The sequence below is a fragment of the Neltuma alba genome, unplaced genomic scaffold, assembly GCF_004799145.2.
Source record: "Neltuma alba isolate B1F8T4 unplaced genomic scaffold, ASM479914v2 tig00011150_pilon, whole genome shotgun sequence".
NCBI classification, from domain to species: Eukaryota; Viridiplantae; Streptophyta; class Magnoliopsida; order Fabales; family Fabaceae; genus Neltuma; species Neltuma alba.
Genome location: NW_021635884.1, coordinates 1 through 22,293, shown reverse-complemented (window position 1 = coordinate 22,293; position 22,293 = coordinate 1). Strand labels below are relative to the sequence as shown.

Below are 22,293 nucleotides of genomic sequence, written 5' to 3'. Positions count from 1 at the left end.
GGCAATTTGGGTACTTCAATTCATAAAATTGCTATCAGAGACCGGGTCCTAGATTGCAATTATGAAATGAAGCCCAAATGACTAAATGCCCTTCCTTTTCTTTCTTCCAGCACCCCATTTCTTTCTCTTTCCTTCTTCTCTTTCCTCTCTCTCTCTCCTACTCTCCTCTCCCCCTCTCGTTCTCTCTTTATATATTAGAAATGTAAATTTTCTGACTTCCTTTCTCTCTTCTCACCCCTCTTTCTTCTCTTTCCTTCTTCTACTCTCCTTCGACTTCGTTCTTTCTTCTCCAGAACCGTGACGTTCTTCCATGTTTTTTTCCAACCCATTGATTTGCAATGGGAAAAATAAAAACATGTTAACCATGTAACTTCCATATTTAATTTTTTGCAAAACATGTAATGCTAATAGCCTAATATAGTACTCTTCATATAAAAGCTCTCATTCTCCATAATCTCTCTTTATTCTACAATCTCATCTCCTACTGATATACTCGAATTAACAACTATTACCTCATTTCATTGTAAAAACTGGTTGTTGTCAAAGAATTCTAGAATTATCATTTACAAAGAGAAATGTAAACTTGTATAAAAACCTTATCAGAAGTGATAAGTTCACTATGACAAATGACAAGCTGAGTATGGTAAATGACAAGTTTCTCATAAGGTTTTCATATAATTTCAAATTTCTCTGTTAAAATGACTGAATTTTCATATTGATTATGAAATGACAAGTTTACTATGGCAGATGACAAGTTGAATTTGACAAATGACAAGTTCCCATAAGGTTTTCATACAATTTCAAATTTCTCCATTAAAATGACTGGATTTCTACATTGATTTACGAAGTGACAAGTTTACTATGGCAAATAACAAGTTGAGTTTGGCAAATGACAAGTTCCTATAAGGTTTTCATACAATTTCAAATTTCTCCATTAAAATGACTGAATTTCTACATTGATTTACGAAGTGACAAGTTTACTATGGCAAATAACAAGTTGAGTTTGGCAAATGACAAGTCCCCATAAGGTTTTCATACAATTTTAAAAAATGAATGAATTTTCACATTGATTTATGAAGTGACAAGTTTACTATGGCAAATAACAAGTTGAGTATGACAATGACAAGTTCCCATGAGATTTTCATATAATTTCAAATTTCTTCGTTAAAATGACTGAATTTTCATATTGACTTACGAAGTGACAAGTTTACTATAGCAAATGATAAGTTGAGTTTTGCAAATGACAAGTTCCCATCAGGTTTTCACACAATTTCAAATTTCTATAAAAATGACTGAATTTTTATATTGATTTACGAAGTAACAAGTTTACTATGACAAATGACAAATTGAATATAGCAAATAACAAGTTCCCATAAGGTTTCATACAATTTCAAATTTCTCTGTTGAAATTAAAATTTGCAGATTTCTGACAGCAACTACTTCTGATAAGCAGTAAATGACAAGTTTAGTAAGATTAATGACAAGTTCAGTGAGTTGAACCCCTTGTACAAGAAAACTAATTACGAGCTGCACCTCATGCAATCTTGAGTCTTACATTCCATCATAAAGTTGACTTCCCTTCCTCATTCACAGGCAATGAATCATCCAAGCTTTCATTCTTTAAGGAGGAGTAGATTATGAACTTGTCACCATCAAATTGAAATGTATTTCCTAATCTAACCATAGTCCTTAAAGAATTTCTTGACACCTTGTTCCATTTGGAAGAATTGTCTTGTACGCAAGGCAAAATCCAATATGATCTTGGTATGTTTTCTAGGTATGTACACACAAAAAATTTCAAACTATATATAAAAAGACACATACACATTAAAATAGCCTTTGACTTTCTCCATGAAACCGATAAATTGACTAATGAAAGTTAATCATGAATTTTCATTTCTTGATTTCCTCCATAACTACCTGACTCATAAAGACAATACCAAAGACAAAGTAAAAAAAGAAGGAGGAATTCAAAATGAATGTAAGCAAGGATAAGGCGTAAGTATCTTCAAGTTTTTGGTATAGTTTTCATAAGTTATGGTAAGATAATTATTAGATATGCATAAAGCCCTGTTTTAGACAGTAGAAAAACATAATGAATTGATAATGTTCTGATATATCCAAGGTGATAAAAGATGAATCAAATAATGTTGCAGATTTGGTACTTAGTTCAAGCAGGGGCAGAATATCACACTATGTAAGCATTACACATAATCTTAAACAAGCATAAAACAATGCTCCAACATGCTTTGCTACACTGTTCCTTCTCTCTCCGAGACAAGGAATAATAATTTCAAAGTAGATTTTCTATTCAAAATCCAACAAACCATCGCAATATTATTTTGTTACAAGAGAGATAATAGTACAAGCTGAAACTTTACCAAATATTCTAAGGTACAGATCCTTCTTCGCCGCACCAGGTTTGTGGCTATGGAAGATGGAAATGGAGATAGGGTTTTGAGCTATGGTGGAAGAATTAGAACATAGCAGCGCCTTTCTCTCCCTGTAAATTCTAAAGTGAGAGACGTGGCTGAGGTGAGGACTAGAATGCAATACTTTGATCTTGATTCAGCAGCAGCAAAAAGAAGGACGAAGAGAGAGAGAGAGCAAGAGAAGAAAGAAAAAGAGGGAGGGGATGAGACGGAAGGAAGAGAAAGGGAATGACATTTTTGACTTTTCTCCTACATTTTATAATTGCAATTTAGGACCCGGTCTCTGATAGTTATTTTGTGAATTGAAGGATCCAAATTGCCATTTTATATTTTCGAAGGTCTTTATTTGCTATTTTCCCAATCAAAAATTACGTTGGTTTTAATTTTTATTGAAAAAAATCCCTTAACCAAGGCGAGATGACGTTTTGACTATCCTCCCAGGAGCCGTCTGACGTGTCAGTTAGTTATCGGTCCACTTGATATTTGCGTGAAGTGGAGCGGCCCCACAACCAACATGTGCGGCGAGGCAGAAACCGCTGGTCGGTGTCGATTGTCGAAGCAAAACCCAAACCAATCAACGGAGGCAAACCCCTCTAGGCTCTGCCTCCAAGCTTGGCCGTTTCCCGGTATATTACGTAGGAAGCCCCGAATCTTCTCTTACTCTCCGTCCTAACTCTTCTCCAAGGTTTCAACCTTCTTTATTTGTTTCAGCTGAACACTCCCCGTATTTTTCATTCAATCCTTCCATTGCGATTCCATTCCATTTCATAACACAACTTTTTATTCACTGGAGCATAATGTACACGCTTGCTCCATTTTGGGGGAAGTCTTCCTTTTATTTGGTTACAGTGCTCACAATGACTTAAGATATTTATTCTCTTCAACTCTTCAGAAATTAAACAGTCATGCATCAACCTTCGACTGTGACGCAAGAACCCAGTTTAGTTCTTGATTTTGTTTCCCAATTTGGAAGATTTGCGTTTGATTCGAGGTTTCAAAACTCGGGGTCAGATATCCGTGCTTCGTCTTTATCAAATTTCTTGTCCTTCAATAGCGTAAGGGGCGCAGTTAAGGGAAGAAAGCAAAGACCGGCCGTTTCACTTAGGTTAGGAGGTAGAGGAAGTTTTTTTCGTAAAATATTCAATGACTTCAACAGAGCTGTTAGGTTTCATTGCGAGAAAATCCCAATTGGGTTTGCTTCGCTTCGAATTGATTCGGGGGATAATGGTTCTGGGGATAATAATGTCCTGAGAGAAGATGGGTGCGGTGTTCTGGAGGATGATAGATTACCACTGAATGGGGCAGAGGCTGAGAACCCCAAAAAGGTTCTAATTTTGATGAGTGACACTGGTGGGGGCCATCGAGCTTCTGCAGAAGCCATCAAGGCGGCTTTTCATGAAGAATTTGGGGATGATTACCAGGTTGTTTGTTTGACTTCTTGTTTTTGTTTCTTTACTATATGTATGGGTCTATGTAATGTATATTTGTTTCTTTTATATTATCTTCTCAACCAGGAGTTCATTTACAGGTTTTTGTTACTGATTTATGGTCTGATCATACGCCTTGGCCATTCAATCAACTTCCTAGGAGTTACAGTTTTTTGGTAAAACATGGGCCACTATGGAAAATGACGTACTATGGAACTGCCCCGCGGGTAGTTCATCAGTCAAACTTCGCTGCAACTTCAACATTCATAGCTCGGTGAGACCGTACTTACCTTTGAATAACAATTTATGGTTTATTTTTCGTCTTGTCACTTCAATGTAAACGACATTGAGGACCTTTACGCTGAATTCGCACATCAATGATGATTATCCTATCATCTTTTACAGTGAGGTCGCCAAAGGGCTAATGAAATACCAGCCGGATATTATAATCAGTGTGCATCCACTGATGCAACATGTTCCACTGCGTATATTGAGGTCAAAGGGTCTTTTAAAGAAGATTGTTTTTACCACAGTTGTCACAGATTTAAGCACATGCCATCCTACATGGTCAGTTCTGCCATTTTCATATTTTTACTCAAACACTACATGAATAGTTTGGTTTTGACATCTTATTCATTGTATATTCAGGTTTCATAAGCTTGTAACAAGATGCTATTGTCCATCAACAGAAGTTGCAAAAAGAGCACAGAGGGCTGGGCTCCAGCCATCTCAAATAAAGATTTATGGCTTACCTGTACGGCCGTCCTTTGTTAAGCCTGTTCGTCCAAAGGTTTGTTATGTTCATATAGGGATATATTAATTTGGATAGCTGATTCGCTCACAAGACTTGAGGTTGTTATGTAGTGTCATGTATATTTTCCTCAAGTATCCTTAATTTGATTGTCAGATGGATTGAGATTGGATACTAGAATTATGCAGTCACAGTAATGAGTCGAGTAATTTAAGCTGCATCAGGCTTTAGAATTTTCTGGACGGCTCTAAGACCAATTGTTCAAAGGGATAAAATTCTATTACTACAGCCCATCCAGAAGTACAGTAACTTGTGGTACCCTACTGTAAGCAATTCCTGATGATTGAAGCTAATTTAATGCATAAGCAGGCTTCTATTTTGCCTAATTAAAAAAGTCTAGGTCCAGACAGCATGTTCATTGGCTTTCTTTTTAGCCCGACCTGAATGATCTTTATCCTACATATGTTTTATTGTTGTGCAAAATTCAGTTCAAACAAATTTCTGTGAAAGTGTGAACTTTTTTGAATATGCAGTCACAAGAATACCTAACAGTGGCAATGTGGTTGTTAAATCAGGTGTTTCCCTAACCATCTTTGGCCCCTTTAATTTATGCTGTAGGATGAACTAAAGAGGGAATTAGGCATGGATGAGGATCTGCCTGCTGTACTATTAATGGGAGGCGGAGAAGGTATGGGCCCTATTGAGGCTACTGCTCGGGCTCTTGGAGATTTGTTGTATGATGAGAATCTTGGTGGCGCGATAGGTCAAATTCTTGTGATTTGCGGTCGCAACAAGAAGCTAACTAACAAATTGCTCTCAATTGATTGGAAGGTTCCTGTGCAGGTATTGATTCGTTTAAGATCTTTCCTAAGCTTGTTTCTACTTTATCAGTCCCATGAATTTTTGGCTCTAAATGCTCATGCTTGCTCTCTCCCTCCGTCCAACTCCCCCTGCTGGATTTGTTTCGTCATGACATATGCTGAAAGCTCTTTTTGCAACCTATTCTTATGTAAGGTGGATGGCGATTTCAACTAGTGTCTGTCTGTTATTTGCATAACATTCTTTGAAAGAAAAAATGGGGAAGTTTTTCTTCTTCTTTTTTTTTTTTAAAATTGTTTCTTTAAATTATCTCACCGACTAGTTAGTATTTTTGACGTTTTACTGGGACACAGGAACTAATCATGATTTGGCAAATAACGTGTATGTCTGACATTTATCCCGGGGGAGAAAATTTGTAGGAAAATGGAAAAAGATAAGTGACACTCCTAGAAAATAGATTGAAGAAACTATTAATGAAGATTTAAGGTCCTGTTTAGTCCAGTGTGGTATGGAAGGGGGGATACAATGCAAAAAGTAATTTATGGATTACACAACTCGAATTTAATGCAGTGCAATCCTTTTCCATCTCCATCAAGGACACCACATGGAGCCTTATTACTCATAGCATTTGGGCCTGTTTGGGTGCCCCTCAAAATCATAGTTTGGGAGGCAAAACCATGATTTGGGTGGGATGACACCCAAACAATATCAATTTTGGGAAAATAATCTGAAACTATGATTTGGGCCAAAACTATGGTTTTGGAGCCTAAAACGATGGTTTTAGGAAAAGTGAATCCATTCTGCTTCTAGCTCAAATTGGATAGTACAATTGTGTCTGTTAGAATACATTTCTAACAATAATATGATTTTAACATCCCTCAATTATTTTTTTATAAACATATTTAATCTTATATCTTATAAATATATATACATATTAATTATTTATTAATTATATTATCTTATGTATTATTAATTATGTTGGTAAAAAATATATTATTAAAAATATATTTTATTCTTTCAAATTAAAATATATCATAAAATCTATTTTTATGTAATTATCATATTAACTTATGTTTTTTTTTAGTAATTTGTATATATAAAAAGTGTTTCTGATAACAACTATCCAAACACTCTCACTTCTTAGAATTACTTTTTTACAAAATCTATTCTCTCTAAAATCTATTCTCCAGAAGCTATTTTCCAAACCATGGTTTGGTTTCATTCAAATACTCCCAAAGTAGTCCTCAACTGGCTAACTGCTGAAAGAAACATACTTGTGGAGGGTTCCATTTATTTTTTCAGCCAAGAGATTCCGTTTATATTTTATCAAGAACTTGTGCAATTGACACTTATTATTTTATGGTGAAGTTTTTTGGTTCTTGCATCATTGGCTTTTGCATTCAGTATGTCTAATATTTCAAAGTCACTCAACTGAATCTTTGTCATTAATAAGCTTCGAGTATGAGTCTATCTCTCCGCATCTGGGTTTTAAAACTTCCAAGTCAATTTTCTGTCCGTAAATTGATGCATAAGGTTGGAGACATTTGATAAACAAAGCAAATAATCTATACGTATGTTGGTGTTCATAGCAGCTGCTGATTTTTTATTGTTTTAATCTTTACACCATTTAGGTCAAAGGATTCGTCACTAAAATGGAAGAATGCATGGGAGCTTGTGATTGCATCATTACAAAGGTAATGACTAATCTTTTTACTTCCATTTAACAACAGCACATAATTTTCATATTCTTTTCCTGCTTTTGCAGGCAGGCCCTGGGACAATTGCAGAGGCCATGATTCGAGGCCTTCCCATAATTTTGAATGACTATATCGCCGGGCAGGTACTTTGCTTCTCAGTATGTTTCGTTAACCTTGGGAATGACTAGGGCTTATTTGCATCTGCTTATTTGAAGAGCTTATAAGTATTTTCACATAAGCCAAGATAAAACCTCCCTCAGATACTTACCTTGTGTTCTGTAAATAACGATTGAAAAGCTATTTATAAGCTACTATAAACAAGTCCTAAGTTATCCAGCTGCCTCAACTTTGTTAATTTGCTGAACTGTAAATTTGAGGCTGGGTTTTGAAACTTCAGTGGCTACAAGACTTGGGACAAAACACAAAATCCACCATTCTTCCTCCATTCTTGTATAGGGACATTTCAGGGGGTTGTTTTGGTCCAAAATATAAGAAATAGGTAGGTTATGTCTGGTGAAGTAAATATTTTCTCCCACTTCTGTCCATCATTAAAGAATAATATCCGTCTTCGTGAGGCACTCGTGTATTTAAAATTGGAGAATTAATTACCTATTATTAAATTGAGATTAGAGGATTAAATGAAGAGCACTTCTGGAAAATTAGTTTCATTTGTGACAAAGTTAAGAGGTCCTACTGATGTCAACTACTTTTCTTAATATTTGAGAGTCGGAGTGAGTATTTTTGATAAGGAATAGAGGTGGCTGCTGTCACCTGTAACGTACATAACTAAATATTGCGAGTGAGTCAGCACTCTGCCACACAAGACCCGGAAACAGTAATTTACGACAGTTTTGTTTGGTTACAGGAAGCTGGGAACGTGCCCTATGTTGTTGAAAATGGATGTGGGAAGTTCTCTAAATCACCAAAGGAAATAGCAAAAATAGTTGCTGATTGGTTTGGTCCAAAAGCTGAGGAGCTGAAGTTAATGTCGCAAAATGCACTGAGGCTAGCGAGACCAGATGCTGTGTTCAAAATTGTTCACGACCTTCACGAGCTTGTCAGACAAAGAAGTTTCCTATCTCATTATTCTTGTACAGCTTAACATTACAGTTAGGCTTTTGTTTCTTTTTAAAACCAGTTTTCTGAAAAGGAGAGGTATAAGGCGGAGAAGATGCAGGACTCGCGGGCCAAAATACGTTTGTTTTCCTCCGCCCTCTGCGTGTATTGTTTGGGAATGCTCATTGCAAAATAATACAGTTTTGGCTGTCTTGTTCTTTTATAAATTCAGTTCATGGATGCATTTAATTTTTAGTTTAACTTCCCTGCTGCTTGAAATGAGAGCTAATGAAACCCTCAAGGGGCCAGAGGTTTCCATTCTTGGCAGTCCCTAAATTATGGTACTATCTCTTGTCTTACATATAAGAGTTAGTTACAAATTCAATTTAATTCTAAATATAAGATGTTAATTCATTTTGTTTTTTATATTTATTCATTTTTCTCTAAAGTAGTAATCATGTGTTTCTATTATAGTATACATAATTAATAAAGGTATTTTGAAAAAAGCAACAATTACTCATTACAAATGATTAACTTAACTAATTTTCTTTATATTTATAACTTAGTTATCTACTTTTTATATTAAAAATTAGAAGTAGTATTTTATGTTTTTTTTTCTTTGGATCCAAAATATTTTTCCCTTCTCTCTTTTAAACAAGAAAACCATTTAAATGATCTGTAAATTGGAGAATTCCTAAAATGCTGTTCTTGCATCATTATAATGAAACACTAGGCTGTACAGAGATCTGATCAAATCAATCAAGTTGAGCATCAACCTGGTGCCGTGATGTGTATTTTGGAGAAATTAAAAAAAATTAAGTTATCAATAAAAAACTTATATTGATTTTTTTTAAGTACTCCTTTTAATAATTTATACAGGAAATTACTTTTTGATGGGAAGCTTTTTTAATGTCTAATTTATGTTTATAAATTTGAGATACAAAGTTATTGGAGTTTTACAAGGCCAAAGCAAACCCTTTCTGATTTTAAATGATTTTAAATATGATATTTTTAAAAAAAATTAAAAAGACATTTTTATAGTTATTAATATTAACTTTTTTATATCTAATAATTAAGTGTACTATCGTACATGATATAAAATCTGTGAAAAAGTTGAATAAAAAGATCTAAAAAAAAGTCATACAATTACAATTTATGTTTAATATTGATATTGATATTCCATATGAATTTGTACGGATGATATTCGCCTTATTTATTTCTGCTACACACGCGGTGCCGTTTACGCTCTAGCGCGAACAGCATCTTCTGCGACGGCGAGGCCTAGTCGGACAGTTGCGAGCAAATCTACTGATGGAAAAGGGAAAGGGAGTGATGGGAGGCGGGGGACGACGATGGGCCGTTGACTTCACCGATAATTCTACTTCTCATTCTTCTCGTGACGTTCCGGATCCTCCTGGTTTTTCTCGCGCTTCCATAGACCAGGTTCTATTCCTATCTCCCTGTATCGTGACGCTTGATTCAATTCGATTTTGGGGTTACCTCTCTTCTTTTCTTCTCACAGGATGATTCCTCTTTGAGTCGTCAAAAGAAGGACGCAGAATCCAACTGGAAAGCCCAGGTAACATTATTTGGTAAACATGTTTGTGTTTGGAATCATCATAATAATCTCTTGATTCACTATATTTTATAAATCGAGTTTCTTTTTTAATTTTTTTACATCGATGTTAAAGTGTGTAATTCATTAATTCTAAACCACATACATGGAGAGCGTGTTAGCTTCATCCATGAAGTGTCATCATGTTTATTTTTGCAGTGGAAAACAGTAAGATTAGATCACGGAACTCATTAAAGCAAGGACAAAAGAGATGCAAAATTTATGCCCCCTCCCCCCAAAGACTGTTTGCCCTGACTAGAGTTTTCATTTATATTTTTAGGGTATGCATGTATTGTTAGTTCTATGTACTGGATTGACTGCAGTCTTAAGTTCAGATCTTCGATATTTTGCTAACAGAAAGCGTGGGAAGTGGCACAAGCGCCATTTAAGAACTTACTGATGATGGGCTTCATGATGTGGATGGCTGGTAACACGGTTCACTTGTTTAGCATTGGTATCACCTTTTCAGCTCTTTGGCAACCAATAAGCGCATTACAAGGGGTTGGAAAGAGTAAGATGTTTTACTCTGTGCCCAAAAAAGTTATAGAATTCTTAAGCCACTATGCCTCTGTCTGAACATTGCTTTTTGTTTATGGTTTAAGTTTCAAATGTATAATGCAATCGTTATAAATACTACCAATGTAATATAAAATTGATATTTAAGGCTTAAGAGATACAAGAGTAGCATTTATGTGATTCAAATTCGTTGTGAATATCTGACTCCGAATTTCTGACGTCCATGCCCTATGAAATCACCATTTTGTTCTCCCAGTCCTGTGCATGTTGCTAATTATGTGCAGAAAATTTGCACATCGAGTTGCCATTGTCAATGTCATCTCCATTGAGCCTGAAAGTATTTTTCTAGCTAAGAATTGGCGTCACTGAATTTCAGACTTATTGTATGCTGCTGTCAACTGCTAGTGGGTCAAATTATTACTGGAAATAAATCTATTGATGATTGAAACCATGTTGATTTTTGTATAATTAATCTCAAAGACCCTACTTCCTATACACTGGTGCTTAACGATTAGAAATTGAGTGGATATTTTATTGATGCTCTAATGGCTTATCAACTCTGCTCCGCTCCTTTAAGTTTTATTTTCTGGTATTGCTTCTTGGACTTTTGGGGCTTGCCCGTCTTACACCAAGAAGTGGTGAGCCCAATTCTCACATTGGTTGCATGTTCTGCTATATTGACCCGCGTTTCTGCTTCCAAGTTGCAACCTTCTAATGGTTTGTGATTTATGTTTTGTACGAAACACCACCTGGAGCAGTTTAGATTGTTCTGAGCTCATTAATGAGATGTGCATTTGATGCAGTTTTTGAGCCGTACAAAGACCATAAAGTGGATCTTCTTGGACCTAAGTTGCTTTTCATAGCCCTTAATTTGGGGGGCTTGGCCCTAGGTGTTTGGAAGGTAATATATATAGACTTGTCCCTTGAAGTTTTCATCCTCTTCCTAGTAATTTTTAGGAGAAGACGCATGTAATCTCCTTGAACTATAGCATAATTACCACTTTGGTTCACATCCTTCTAGATTATTGCAAAAATAGAGAACTTTTACCTGCAAGATGAAACCAACTTCTGAAAGCAACATGACTGTCGTATGATACTATTTTTTTTTTGGGTCGTGTGATACTTTGTTTTCCCATCTTCTTTTCGAATTTCCTCTCTTGCTTAAGATATCATGGGACAGTCACTTGGCTTTTAAAAGTTTCTTTTAACTTATATGTAATATCTTCCCTTTTTGTTATACTATAACTGCATAAGGAGATAAAATTTATATTTTAAAGTTTGTGCACAAAATAGTACTTAGGCAACATTTCAAGGGGATTATATTAGTTTTACGTAACTTTTGAGTATGTTGTGTCTCCATGTTTTCCTCATGCAAATTATGTCAATACCTTGTGCAGCTTAACTCCCTGGGCCTTCTTCCTACACATGCTTCAGACTGGGTCTCATCCTTGCCACCTGCTCAGGTTGGATTTTCGTTTTCATAAAGAAAGTTAATTGTCTATTACTTCTATTGAAGTAATTTTAAAATATTTGTTGACCGAAACATAAACCGTAGAAGCTAGAAGCGTCATATTGCTGTCTTGAAAGCAATTGGGGGAATGGGTAATTTAAGATATTTTCCTTTCTTGTCTTATTTACATCTGGTTCAATTCCCCACTCTTGTAAATTTTAATTGATAAAAGAGATCTCGTTTTATTTTTCCTCTTAATAAGTCACCGTGAAGATATTATCAGATTGTCAGCAAATTGTTGAATTTAGTTAGGATTCTAGGATAAAGATGATGTTAATGTATCGCACCTATTTGAAGCATGTTGGTCTTCTTGAGGCTGTGAAAGTTATCGGAGATTAACTTGGACAGTTATTTTTAAATGACTAGGTGCAAAGTAGCTAGATCTACTACTTGTTAGGTCGAGAGCAGAGACAAAGATGCTTTTGCTTTTACTATGTCAACTTTATAGATCATAGATATAATTTGCTTTCCGATCTGAGGCAGATGGGCGACGTTGAAAATATAAATTTAGTTGGATACCAGCTCACCACACCAACTCTCTCTATTTTATTACTCATTTAAGGACTGCATTATTGGTCCCATCATTTTCGTGATTGTGATGCTGTGGATTTACCCAAGTGTAGTTGCTTGTTTTTGTATTCTAACCCTGCTTTTGCTTTCATGATCAGGAGGTGGAGTATTCAGGAGGGGGTGTCAGTTTGAGTTGATTTGGATCTCGTGGTAAGCACGGCATTGTCTTTGAAGGGAATTTGATTAAAGCAGGATGAGAAGTCAGTGCTTATTGGTGGCGTATCATGATGAGCGCTATGTACCATGAGACATAAATCGCTCCTGATTTAGAACAATATACAAATTCTTGTCCAGTTGACCTGACTGATTTTGTAGTGAACTAGAAGAGCTCTAGTTTTCTTTCTTTCTTTCTTTCTTTTTTAAATTTTATTTAAAAACGTTGCCGATGCTTAATGCCTTAATGAGTTGTACTGTTGCGTTATATTAAGAAACATGGTTATTCTGAAGTTAATTCACCATTCACTTCACCGTACGCCAACAATTGTTTAGGTAGAAAACCGCGTGAACATACTTGATCAAGGCGGTGCATGGTCTGTGGCTCAACTAACAACAGGACTTCGATGATTTTCTTCTCTTTCATTGAGAGGGAGAGAGATGGGTGAAGATGAAACGATTTAACATTGAAAGTGTATGGTCATCCGCATACTCCTATCACATCGAAATGTTCAACTTTATGTGTATTTTGGAATTCAATGCTTAGAAAGTGTAGAGAATTTTTCCTGTGGTTTGCGGTGAACAAGGAGGAACGTGATTCCTGCCCCAGTAAAGAACAATGAGGAAAAGTGAGGGTAAACAAATCACATCCACACTGAGTTTCTCGGGTGAATGAGTTTGAATTTTTGTTTAGTATGGCAACAAAATAAATTAATGTCAACCTATTGACGTCTTCCTTTTTATTCTTCTTTCGTAACGGAAAATCACTTTTATTTCATTTTAAAAAATAATTTGAACTTGGAGATGTGAATATTCTATTATACTTAGAGATGTTTAAGTCATGGGTTCAAAGAAAGCTCTCTTAAAGATAGAGATTTTAATATTTTGTCCATTCGTTAACTGGAGTTATCTCACCTTGTCTAGAAGTAGCAGGTATTTGACATGAACAAAATCTGCATATCGTAAATTATATTTTCTTTGTTGTGGTCCCTTACGGGTCGCTCTCGAGATTCTGATGCCTTATCAAAAGCTAAATTAAAAGAGGAAGGGTAAACATCAATAAAAAAATTATTTAAAAAATTAACATTGTAAGTTATACTTTTAAATTTATCGTTAGTACTTTTCAAATTATCAGTCCTTTGAAGTTTTAAATTTAAAATATTTTTGTAACAGAAAATATTAAATTACAATTTATTGAGGATAATTAATAATTTGAAAGCGTATTAATAAATTCAAACTTTAAGGAAATTAAGTTTTGAAAACAAATTTAGGCGTTCAAGAGATTTTTTGACAAAGCAAAAGGTGGGGTTTGAGTTTGGGTGAGTGAGCATTGAGCGTATTTGAAGTGAAATGAGATGACACGGAGGATTGACAAAAAAATTTAAAAAAAAAAACACATAAAAAAGGGAAGAAGAATGTGAGGTGAAAAGCATACCGTTCAATTAGCCGAGACTGGAGGAGGGTCGTCTTCTACCTCTGACATCCGTCTTTCGTTTCTCCGCTTCTCTTCGCTCATCAACGCTGCTACAACCCAATGGAGCTGAGCCCTCAGCAGCTTAGCCAATACAACGGCTCCGACCCATCCAAACCCATTTATGTCGCTGTCAAGGGCCGTGTCTTCGACGTCAGTGCCGGCAAATCCTTCTACGGCCCCGGTGGCCCCTACGCCATGTTCGCCGGCAAGGACGCCAGCCGAGCTTTGGCCAAGATGAGCAAAAACGACGAGGATGTTTCACCCTCCCTCGATGGCCTCTCCGAGAAGGAGATCGGCGTCCTCAACGACTGGGAAAAGAAGTTCGAAGCTAAGTACCCTGTTGTTGGCCATGTTTCCTTTTAATTCCACGTCTCCGCCTGTACTTTAATCTATGATCGTATCTTTCATGTTTATTTTGCTTGTAACTATGTGAATTGGGGTTCTCTTGCTCCTGATTATCTGACTGTTGCTCCAAACGGACTCTGTTTCTGTTCTTGAATGTACGTACGATTGCTTATCTGTGCAATAATAAAACTCCGTATGGTTTATTCCACCATGAGAAAAAGGAGTTTTCTGCGCCTATTTGGATGCTTATTGCTGCTAAATGCTCAGATAGAAGAGTGAATTTTGAATTCGTTCGTAAACACCCGATTAGGGCATGGTGGGCCTGTGAGATGTAATTAATATGTTATGAATGGATTCAAGACATGCTCCAACAATTCAATTATTGGGGTTTCTTATATCTATGCGCCATTTATCATGCCAGTAACAAATACGGCGCCTAGCCCCATCGGAGAGATGAATCGACTGAAGCGATCGCGAAGAGATTCCCACGCATTTTTCGCATCTCAAGTTCCAATTCACTGGTCAAATGGCATATAGCCAACGAATTCTGTGCTGAGCCTTGAGCAGGGGATAAAGGTTGAACGCAATATCTCCTCACTAGATACTCAAGCTCGCGCATCATTGGCGATGGCTTGTTATGCGTTTCCTTTTATCCTCAGAAAGATCCGACTGCTCAACTTTGCATGCGCTACATGCTATATTCTCCAATGCAAATCGAAATTAATCGATCATTCTTTTAGTTTCAGATTTTATATGGCAGTTTACTCTTATTCACGGCCTGATACTGGAGAATATGTGACAGCTGAACGATATTTCAATAACATTATCATAACCCAAAGGGGAAAAACGTTGGAATGTTCTAGTAATTTCAAGTAGGAGGGTCGGCATCAACTCCCCACGGTACTGCAGCTACGGTCTATGCCCATGAAAGGAATACAATAAACTGGGGACTTTTTTTTTTTTTAATAAAAGTTTAGATGAGTTAATCAGTGAGCACTTAGGTCACCAACAAAGTCTTCACGCATGATCTTGTAAATTATAAACTAATTTCTTATTAATTAGATCAACTTTTGCTGATAAATTTGGGACTAACTGTTTGTGGCAAGGAGTATGAATAGAAAGAACCACCACCCATACGCGCACGCAGTGTAGTTGTTGGATAAACTGGGACCTTTTTCTCTCTATTTTGCCTTTACAGCATATTTGAAAATTCAAATTTTAACAACGGATTTAACATGTAATTTTAATGTCTGTTTAGTACAGCGGACGAGAAAAAAAATAGAGAAAAAATTTCAATAAGTTCAGTTTGAAAAATTAAAGAAAAGTTTTTAATTAATTTTGTTATTCTTCCATCTCACATTTTTTCTTCATCGAAATTTTATAGTCCCATTTTTTTAATTTTTTAAATTAAATTTTCCCCCTTCTTCCTGCTCCTCTCACACCTAGGGTTAAAAATCGTTTCATTAAATTCAACCCAATGGGCCGCAGTTACAATGGTCTCTTTTCCCACTAAGTGAAGAGAAGCCACTCCACATAGTTTGGAAAAGAATATTAAGCATCACTTAAGTCATCCACTTTGATTAAAGAATTAAAGAATAATCATAAAATTAACATGATTGAATCTAACGGGAAAATATTAATCTCTCACCATATGAGAAAAAGTTTGAATCCCCATTATAAAACTGCCCAGGTTGCTGTCATGTTTTTACGCTACTTGATCAACAACTTCTGTTTGACTTTTAGATATATCATGTACCAAACCTTAGAGTTAAACGGTAGAAACATATCTACCAACAACTCATATTCAGGTCCCAACAACCCAATCTCTACGGAGGAAGATACATTAAACATTCTAGCGGTTAACAAAAAGATTCCAATTCCCAAGCAGCATACATCTTTTCACCCCTCATGCTCTTTGGCAGGATATTTTCTTTTTTGCTGCGGTCCTTTTCATTAGTTTCTTTCAATTCCTATAGCAAGGAGTATTTCTTTAATTTGTTTAATTTATATCTGTCCTATAACTTTGTACTCCAACTCTATTATCTAATATGGATCATTTTGCCTTTTCTTTAAAAAAAAAAGGAAAAAGAAAAAGGCTCCAACAACCATCTGCCATCTCGCATTTAGGACCAAGGACATTAGAAAATCCATAGAAGGAATAGCGCGAGCTTCGGACAATGACCTTTTAATTGCTGACCAGAAGGAATACCGAAGCGCCTTCAAGTATAGCTGGGTAGTTTGGAGGCAGTATTAAGTAGATCCATTTTGCTTGGAAAAAATAATAACAATAAAAGTACCGTGATTTGCTGGAATAGTTAGCGAAGATTGCCGTCATGGTTTTACGTTATTTGATCCACAATGTGTATTTAGCTTTTAAAAATACAATTTATCAAACCATGGGTTAAAAAAATTGACGAATTAATCGGCTTCCAACGACCATCTGCCATGTGGTATTTCATAACCGACAACTTCAGAAAATCCATACCCTATCACTTCTATGATCATCCGCAATTCCGTCAAGTAATCCATACCCTTTTCCATTTTATGATCATCCGCATGATTGTCAACTAATTTGAGGTCAATCTACATACATGTTTGCTAAGATTTTTGTAAAATGGTGATTTGTTGATACATGATATGAACTCCAAACTGGTGTATGAGGTGTGTAAACGCCTACAACGGTGATTGAAAAGGTTTACAATCAGGTAGCAACACTGTGGCAGACACCACCGAACTGCACCATTACTTATTCCTGTAATAGACACCTGTAATAGTGGAATCGTAATCACTATAAACAAAGATGATGAAACTGATACAAGAATTAAAGAGATTAAATTAATAGGTTCTACCAAAGCATCCTTAGTTCTACAATGTCACCATCACTAAATATGACCATTACCTTGCTCAGACTTTTTCTCAAAGAAGAGTCTCACAGTTGAAAAGATGGTAGAAGTTTCAGCCATTGCACCATTCCCGTAAGTCCCACAAGCCAACCTCTTAGGAACAGGTGGAATGAGATTAATGCCAAGCTCATCAACGGCCATGAGATGCCGCTCAGTGAAAGGATTAGTCCACATTAAAGTGTTCATGGCTGGTGCAACAAAGAGGGGCTTGCTGTAGTCCCATGCTCTAACAACACATGTCAGTAGATTGTCGCACAATCCTCCAGCAATCTACAACAGCAGTTATTCAGGTTAAGGCCAAGGAACAGAATGGCAGTTTTCACATGTCAACAACTTAAGCATCTGAATGCATATGCATCGATTGCTAAATCTATGTAAACTTGAAAAACTGAACAAATACATTCATGGATAGGAACCAACACAGCATCATGTAACTGGTCAATATGGAGCCTTTTACAAGTCAGATTCTTTTACATGCAGCAAATTATTATGCAGTGTTTTGATTTTGACACAATGTAGAGAAACAAATCTGCCAAAATTTCTTTGATTACCTTGCCTAGCGTATTTGCTGATAAAGGAGCAATGACCATGATATCAGCCCATCGACAAAGCTCAATGTGAAGCACACGGTCCCCCAGTTTATTCCAACTATGCCATTCGTCGTCATCAGTATATAAGATCACATCCTTGGGAATTGCTGTTCTATCAATGAAACGCAAAGATGCTCTCGTGGCAACTCCTATTACTTCTGCCCATTCCGAAAAGCAGTGAGAGAGGTTTGCAAACTTTATAGCAGCAACACTTCCACTTGCAGCAAGAAGAATCCGAGGCTTCCTTAAGCCACCGGAATTTACTAGGATAGACCCTCCAGAATCTAGAGGTTCTGAACAGGCCATCATCCAGAGATTTCAGTCGATTCTCCAGTATTTAGGATCAAATACAGGAGTTTCAGCTCACCCGTTAGACCTTCAACCAAGAGGGTAAAATCCCATTAGAGGATAAAATGAATTAGCTGGAAGTTTGTGGTATTTGACATTCTTAATGCACAAGAATAAATTCCCAAGACATACAAAATTTTGAAGAAAAAGTATCGCTGTACCACACCCAGAATTTGTTAGAAAGTTTCATATTCCTGCATAGATATATTTCAGGGTAGGAGGTCAATATCCACCTCATAGCAACTGGTTCATACACACATAGAATAAGGACTTCAATCATCATCATATTCATTGTTAGATATATGCAGAACACACAACCGCAGGAATTAAGAAGCCGCGAACATCAGGACTGCAGGAAAAATACTTCCGCTGACAGATAATGAGCATACACGTCATATACTGTTCGAACGAAGGTAAGAAAATCCATCTCCGTTTCTCCAAATATGCAAAAAACTAGTCCATTCATCCACGAATAGGAATATAAATTAATATCGTCGCATTAACGCTATGTATACACAGAACACAAAACACCAGGAATAACAGACCTGAGATCATCAGAACAAAGAGAATCGCTAAACAAATGACGGGCATAAACAGCCTCAAGATGAAGGTAAGAAAACCCGCCAACGTGTAGTCACAGTCACAGTTTCACAGATCACAACTACGCAAAACGAAGTGCACTTGTCGGGAATAATGGAAAATTGTTTTGTAAAGAAAAGAAGAATCTTATTTATTTCCCACAGTGTTACGCATATTAAGCGGGAATTTTGATATAAATGCTCATGCTCTATAGGGCATTCCATCCAACAAAAAGACTCCGTTTATCCCGATTACGCGAAGACTCGATAGTGTCAGTAGAACTATGTTCTAAGCCATGCCGCTAATCACAAGTTCTCGCGGAGGAGGGAGAAGAGGGAGAGAAGAAAAATGTCGCACCGAACTGAATGAAACCAACTATTGTGAAAGATCTACCAAGAATGAAAAAGAGAACGAGAGGAGGAGGAGGAGGAGCTCTCGTAAAAGAGAGTAACAGTAATCTCACCTTCCGAGTTTATCTGGTATTCTTTTGCCGGGATAGTCTATTACGCAAAACTAAAAGCTTCATCCGCGACTCAAACAATGAAAGGATCAAGAACGAACTCTCAAAAGAAAACGCAGGAGCACCAACAGATCGCAGCTTGAGAATTTTAAATGGCAAATTGGCGCTTCCAAGAGTCATCTTTCGGAATTTTCAGCTTGCCATGAGAAAGAAACGAATCGTCTACCCCCAGATTCACGGTCGCATTACTTGTTCTGCTAATTGGGCCCTCAGTTAGGGCCCAAATATACCAAACAGCCCAAGAAGACCATGGAAATAAGAAGATGATCACCGACTACCATCTCCGACGATAATTAGTACTCACAGAGCGTCAGATTTCTCCAGAAATTCTATCCTGTCTTCAAGAAATTTGCATCTGTTTAGCAGTAAAATTAACAGACACCCCACCCAACCGCTTTCTATTGAGTCATAATTAAACGCTAAATATCAAATTATACTTTCTCCATTCCATCCGTATATCATCCGTATATAGCACTACTTCCTATCTTTAATATAAGAATTAATTGATTAATTTGAGTAGATTAAGGAAACTAGTTAAGTTAGTTATTTGTAATAAATAGGTGTTGTCTTCCTTAAAATATCTTTGTTAATCAAGTATACTGATTAAAACTATCATTATTACAACGACTACTTTAAAAAAATAAATAAATATAAGAAACAAGAACAAAATAAAAATCAAAGATATCTTATAATTAGTATCAAAAATATGTGTATAGTATTCACATTTCTAAATTACACATATTCTTTCGAACATTCCTCAGGTTAAGCTGCGGCTGAACGCCGAACGCCGAACGCCGAACGCCGAACGCGGAAAATTAAGGAGAATGCACTTTTAAAGGTGAAGACATTATTTACGATATATTTCTAATTTATACTAGTATAAGATAATCATCAATACGTATGAGTTACTGGCCCAAAAGAATACGTATGAGTTAAAACCATAAGGTAATAAAAAAAGTCTAATTTATGCTTTATGTCATGAGAGTCGGTCCCTTCGTTTTTTTCTCCCTTCTTTTTCCCCTTTTTGACAGGGCGATGGAAAATTAAAAAGCTTAGAACTTGTGCGTCTATGTTGGGTCTTCTCTCCAGACGCCGATAGTCAGATAAAGCGTAGAGCTTGGTTGTTTCATCTCCCTCGTCAAGAAAACGACCAATAACTAATCGAAATCGATTTCCTTTTTCCTTTCATTTCTTGGATACAGTGTTAAATAATTTCTTGTGTTAGTTATTCGCTTTCCTTTTCTAGATCATATCGCTGAAAGATACCCCAATACCTTCCGTCTCTGCGATAATTATATTCTTATTATCCGTTTAGCGTTCAATTAAGCTTCATCTATGTTCCAGATAAACCCTACTACATACGCAAATCCAGAATCTTGCCAGCATCTTGCTGATTATAAGCTCAAACACGGTTTAAATGGTTACAAAGCGATCCAGAAGTTCCTCGCTACCTCCCCAACTGGGAAGTCTAGTGTCAAGAAACCCAATACAAAGATACCTAGATGCGATTACTGTAATAGATATGAAGGTAGACTTTATATTTGTTTGATTTGCTCTTCAGTCGCTTGTCTGGATCATACACTTGCGCATCCCCAATCTGAGCCTGGCCATAGCATGTTTGTAGATACTGCAAGGGCAGAGATCTATTGTGGACTATGCCGTGATCAAATCTATGATCCTGATTTTGATCAACTTGTGATGTTTAAGCACTTAGCGGTTACGCCAAACAATGATTATGGAAATGAAAGCATTGGACAAAGATTGACCAAAAGGAGGAGGTCAGCTTCAGGCATTGGATCATTGGATCCGAAGAAATCTAAATGTGGCGTTCCTATGACCGATCGGCGGGAGAAATCGTGTTATCCGCCGGGTTTGAGGGGATTGAATAATTTGGGAAGCACTTGCTTCATGAATTCTGTATTGCAGGCATTGCTTCATGCTCCTCCTTTCAGCAATTATATCCTGAGTGGTGAGCATCGTCCTGAATCTTGTCAGAAAATAGCCACCGACCGGCTATGTTTGCTCTGTGATGTTCATACGATGTTTTCGGCCATGTTTTCAGGCGATCGCAGTCCATATAGCCCCGCTCAGTTTCTTTACAGGTATGCAACTGTTCTGTCTCTGAACTCCCTGATTTTAGCTAATTCTGCAACTAGATAGGCGTTAATGTCGTGAATATAATGATTGACATATTTAATCAGTTGGATCTATTCTACTTCAGTTTTTGTGGTACACTCCGTTTGCTCGCAGTGGCTTTGTTTTAGATCCTCCTGATAAAATTTGCTTCATTAGTCATGCTTTAAGGCTCGACCTGATGCTTAATACTTTTTCACGCCACAAGGTTGACTTTGATTATTTTCTTGCATATATCTAGCTGCAATTTTTTTTTCCCGAAGCATCTTCAATTCAGACTTGAAACAATCAGGTCTTTGGATGTGTTATCTTGCTTTGATGCACAAAAAGCTCAAGTTTCCGGTACCGTAGTTGCTGAAACCTTTTTTTTTGTTTCAAGCTGGTGGCAGCATTCAGAAAATTTTGCAAGTTATGAACAGCAGGATGCTCATGAGTTTTTCATTTCGATTTGGATATGATTCATCAGAGAGAGGGCAAAACAACAAACAAAAGCAGAGGTACTTGTATTCTGAGATTTGGTGTTTACCTGCCTATTCGTTCTATCACATGCTCAATTTTAGAATCAAATATTTGGCTCTTCGTGTCTCCAGTGTAGTAAACATATATGATCTGCAGCTGGGGCATTCAGTCTGGACATGCACTGATTGTAGGATTCTTTGGGTATCTCATGTGTAAATAGCCAGGAAGAAATATAGTTGTAAAAGGTGATTATATACATAGGTGTGCTCACTTAATATGGCACTCTGTTTGCGCTATTCAAATTCTGTCTAATAGCTTTACATCCAAAGTTTTTTAAATTCTTTTGTGTTATGTGGCACATTTCAGATAGATCTCAAGGACGTTGAGTGAAAAACA

General features: G+C 36.6%; 5 protein-coding genes across 6 annotated transcripts; 4 read left to right on the top strand and 1 right to left on the bottom strand.

Moving 5' to 3' along the window:
- The first annotated feature begins 3,076 nt into the window (after positions 1-3,076).
- LOC114761918 (probable monogalactosyldiacylglycerol synthase, chloroplastic) lies at positions 3,077-8,413 on the top strand. Its single transcript, XM_028951370.1, has 8 exons — positions 3,077-3,853; positions 3,961-4,133; positions 4,265-4,426; positions 4,508-4,649; positions 5,229-5,453; positions 7,061-7,123; positions 7,195-7,269; positions 7,992-8,413. The coding sequence occupies exons 1-8, from the start codon at positions 3,338-3,340 to the stop codon at positions 8,226-8,228; spliced, it is 1,593 nt and encodes a 530-aa protein (XP_028807203.1). The 5' UTR covers positions 3,077-3,337; the 3' UTR covers positions 8,229-8,413.
- Positions 8,414-9,421: 1,008 nt separating this feature from the next.
- LOC114761919 (ER membrane protein complex subunit 4-like) lies at positions 9,422-12,860 on the top strand. Its single transcript, XM_028951371.1, has 6 exons — positions 9,422-9,625; positions 9,705-9,761; positions 10,155-10,308; positions 11,117-11,214; positions 11,711-11,776; positions 12,492-12,860. Exons 1-6 carry the CDS (start codon positions 9,494-9,496, stop codon positions 12,528-12,530), a joined length of 546 nt encoding a protein of 181 aa, XP_028807204.1. The 5' UTR covers positions 9,422-9,493; the 3' UTR covers positions 12,531-12,860.
- A 1,107-nt stretch (positions 12,861-13,967) lies between these two features.
- LOC114761920 (probable steroid-binding protein 3) lies at positions 13,968-14,602 on the top strand. The gene has a single exon (XM_028951372.1). It carries the CDS (start codon positions 14,081-14,083, stop codon positions 14,381-14,383), a length of 303 nt encoding a protein of 100 aa, XP_028807205.1. The 5' UTR covers positions 13,968-14,080; the 3' UTR covers positions 14,384-14,602.
- Positions 14,603-16,773: 2,171 nt separating this feature from the next.
- Positions 16,774-19,421, bottom strand: LOC114761922 (probable phosphopantothenoylcysteine decarboxylase). Of its 2 annotated transcripts, none has more exons than XM_028951373.1 (4): positions 19,249-19,421; positions 17,820-18,234; positions 17,265-17,538; positions 16,774-17,130 (listed from the first exon to the last, which is right to left on the bottom strand). In XM_028951373.1, exons 2-4 carry the CDS (start codon positions 18,165-18,167, stop codon positions 17,108-17,110), a joined length of 645 nt encoding a protein of 214 aa, XP_028807206.1. In that variant the 5' UTR covers positions 18,168-18,234; positions 19,249-19,421; the 3' UTR covers positions 16,774-17,107. The 2 variants fall into 2 exon arrangements, with proteins under 2 accessions (XP_028807206.1, XP_028807207.1); XM_028951374.1 differs by lacking the exon at positions 19,249-19,421 and adding an exon at positions 18,339-18,393.
- A 926-nt stretch (positions 19,422-20,347) lies between these two features.
- On the top strand, positions 20,348-21,896 carry LOC114761910 (ubiquitin C-terminal hydrolase 22-like). Its single transcript, XM_028951364.1, has 2 exons — positions 20,348-21,407; positions 21,818-21,896. Exons 1-2 carry the CDS (start codon positions 20,641-20,643, stop codon positions 21,894-21,896), a joined length of 846 nt encoding a protein of 281 aa, XP_028807197.1. The 5' UTR covers positions 20,348-20,640.
- The last annotated feature ends 397 nt before the right edge of the window (positions 21,897-22,293 follow it).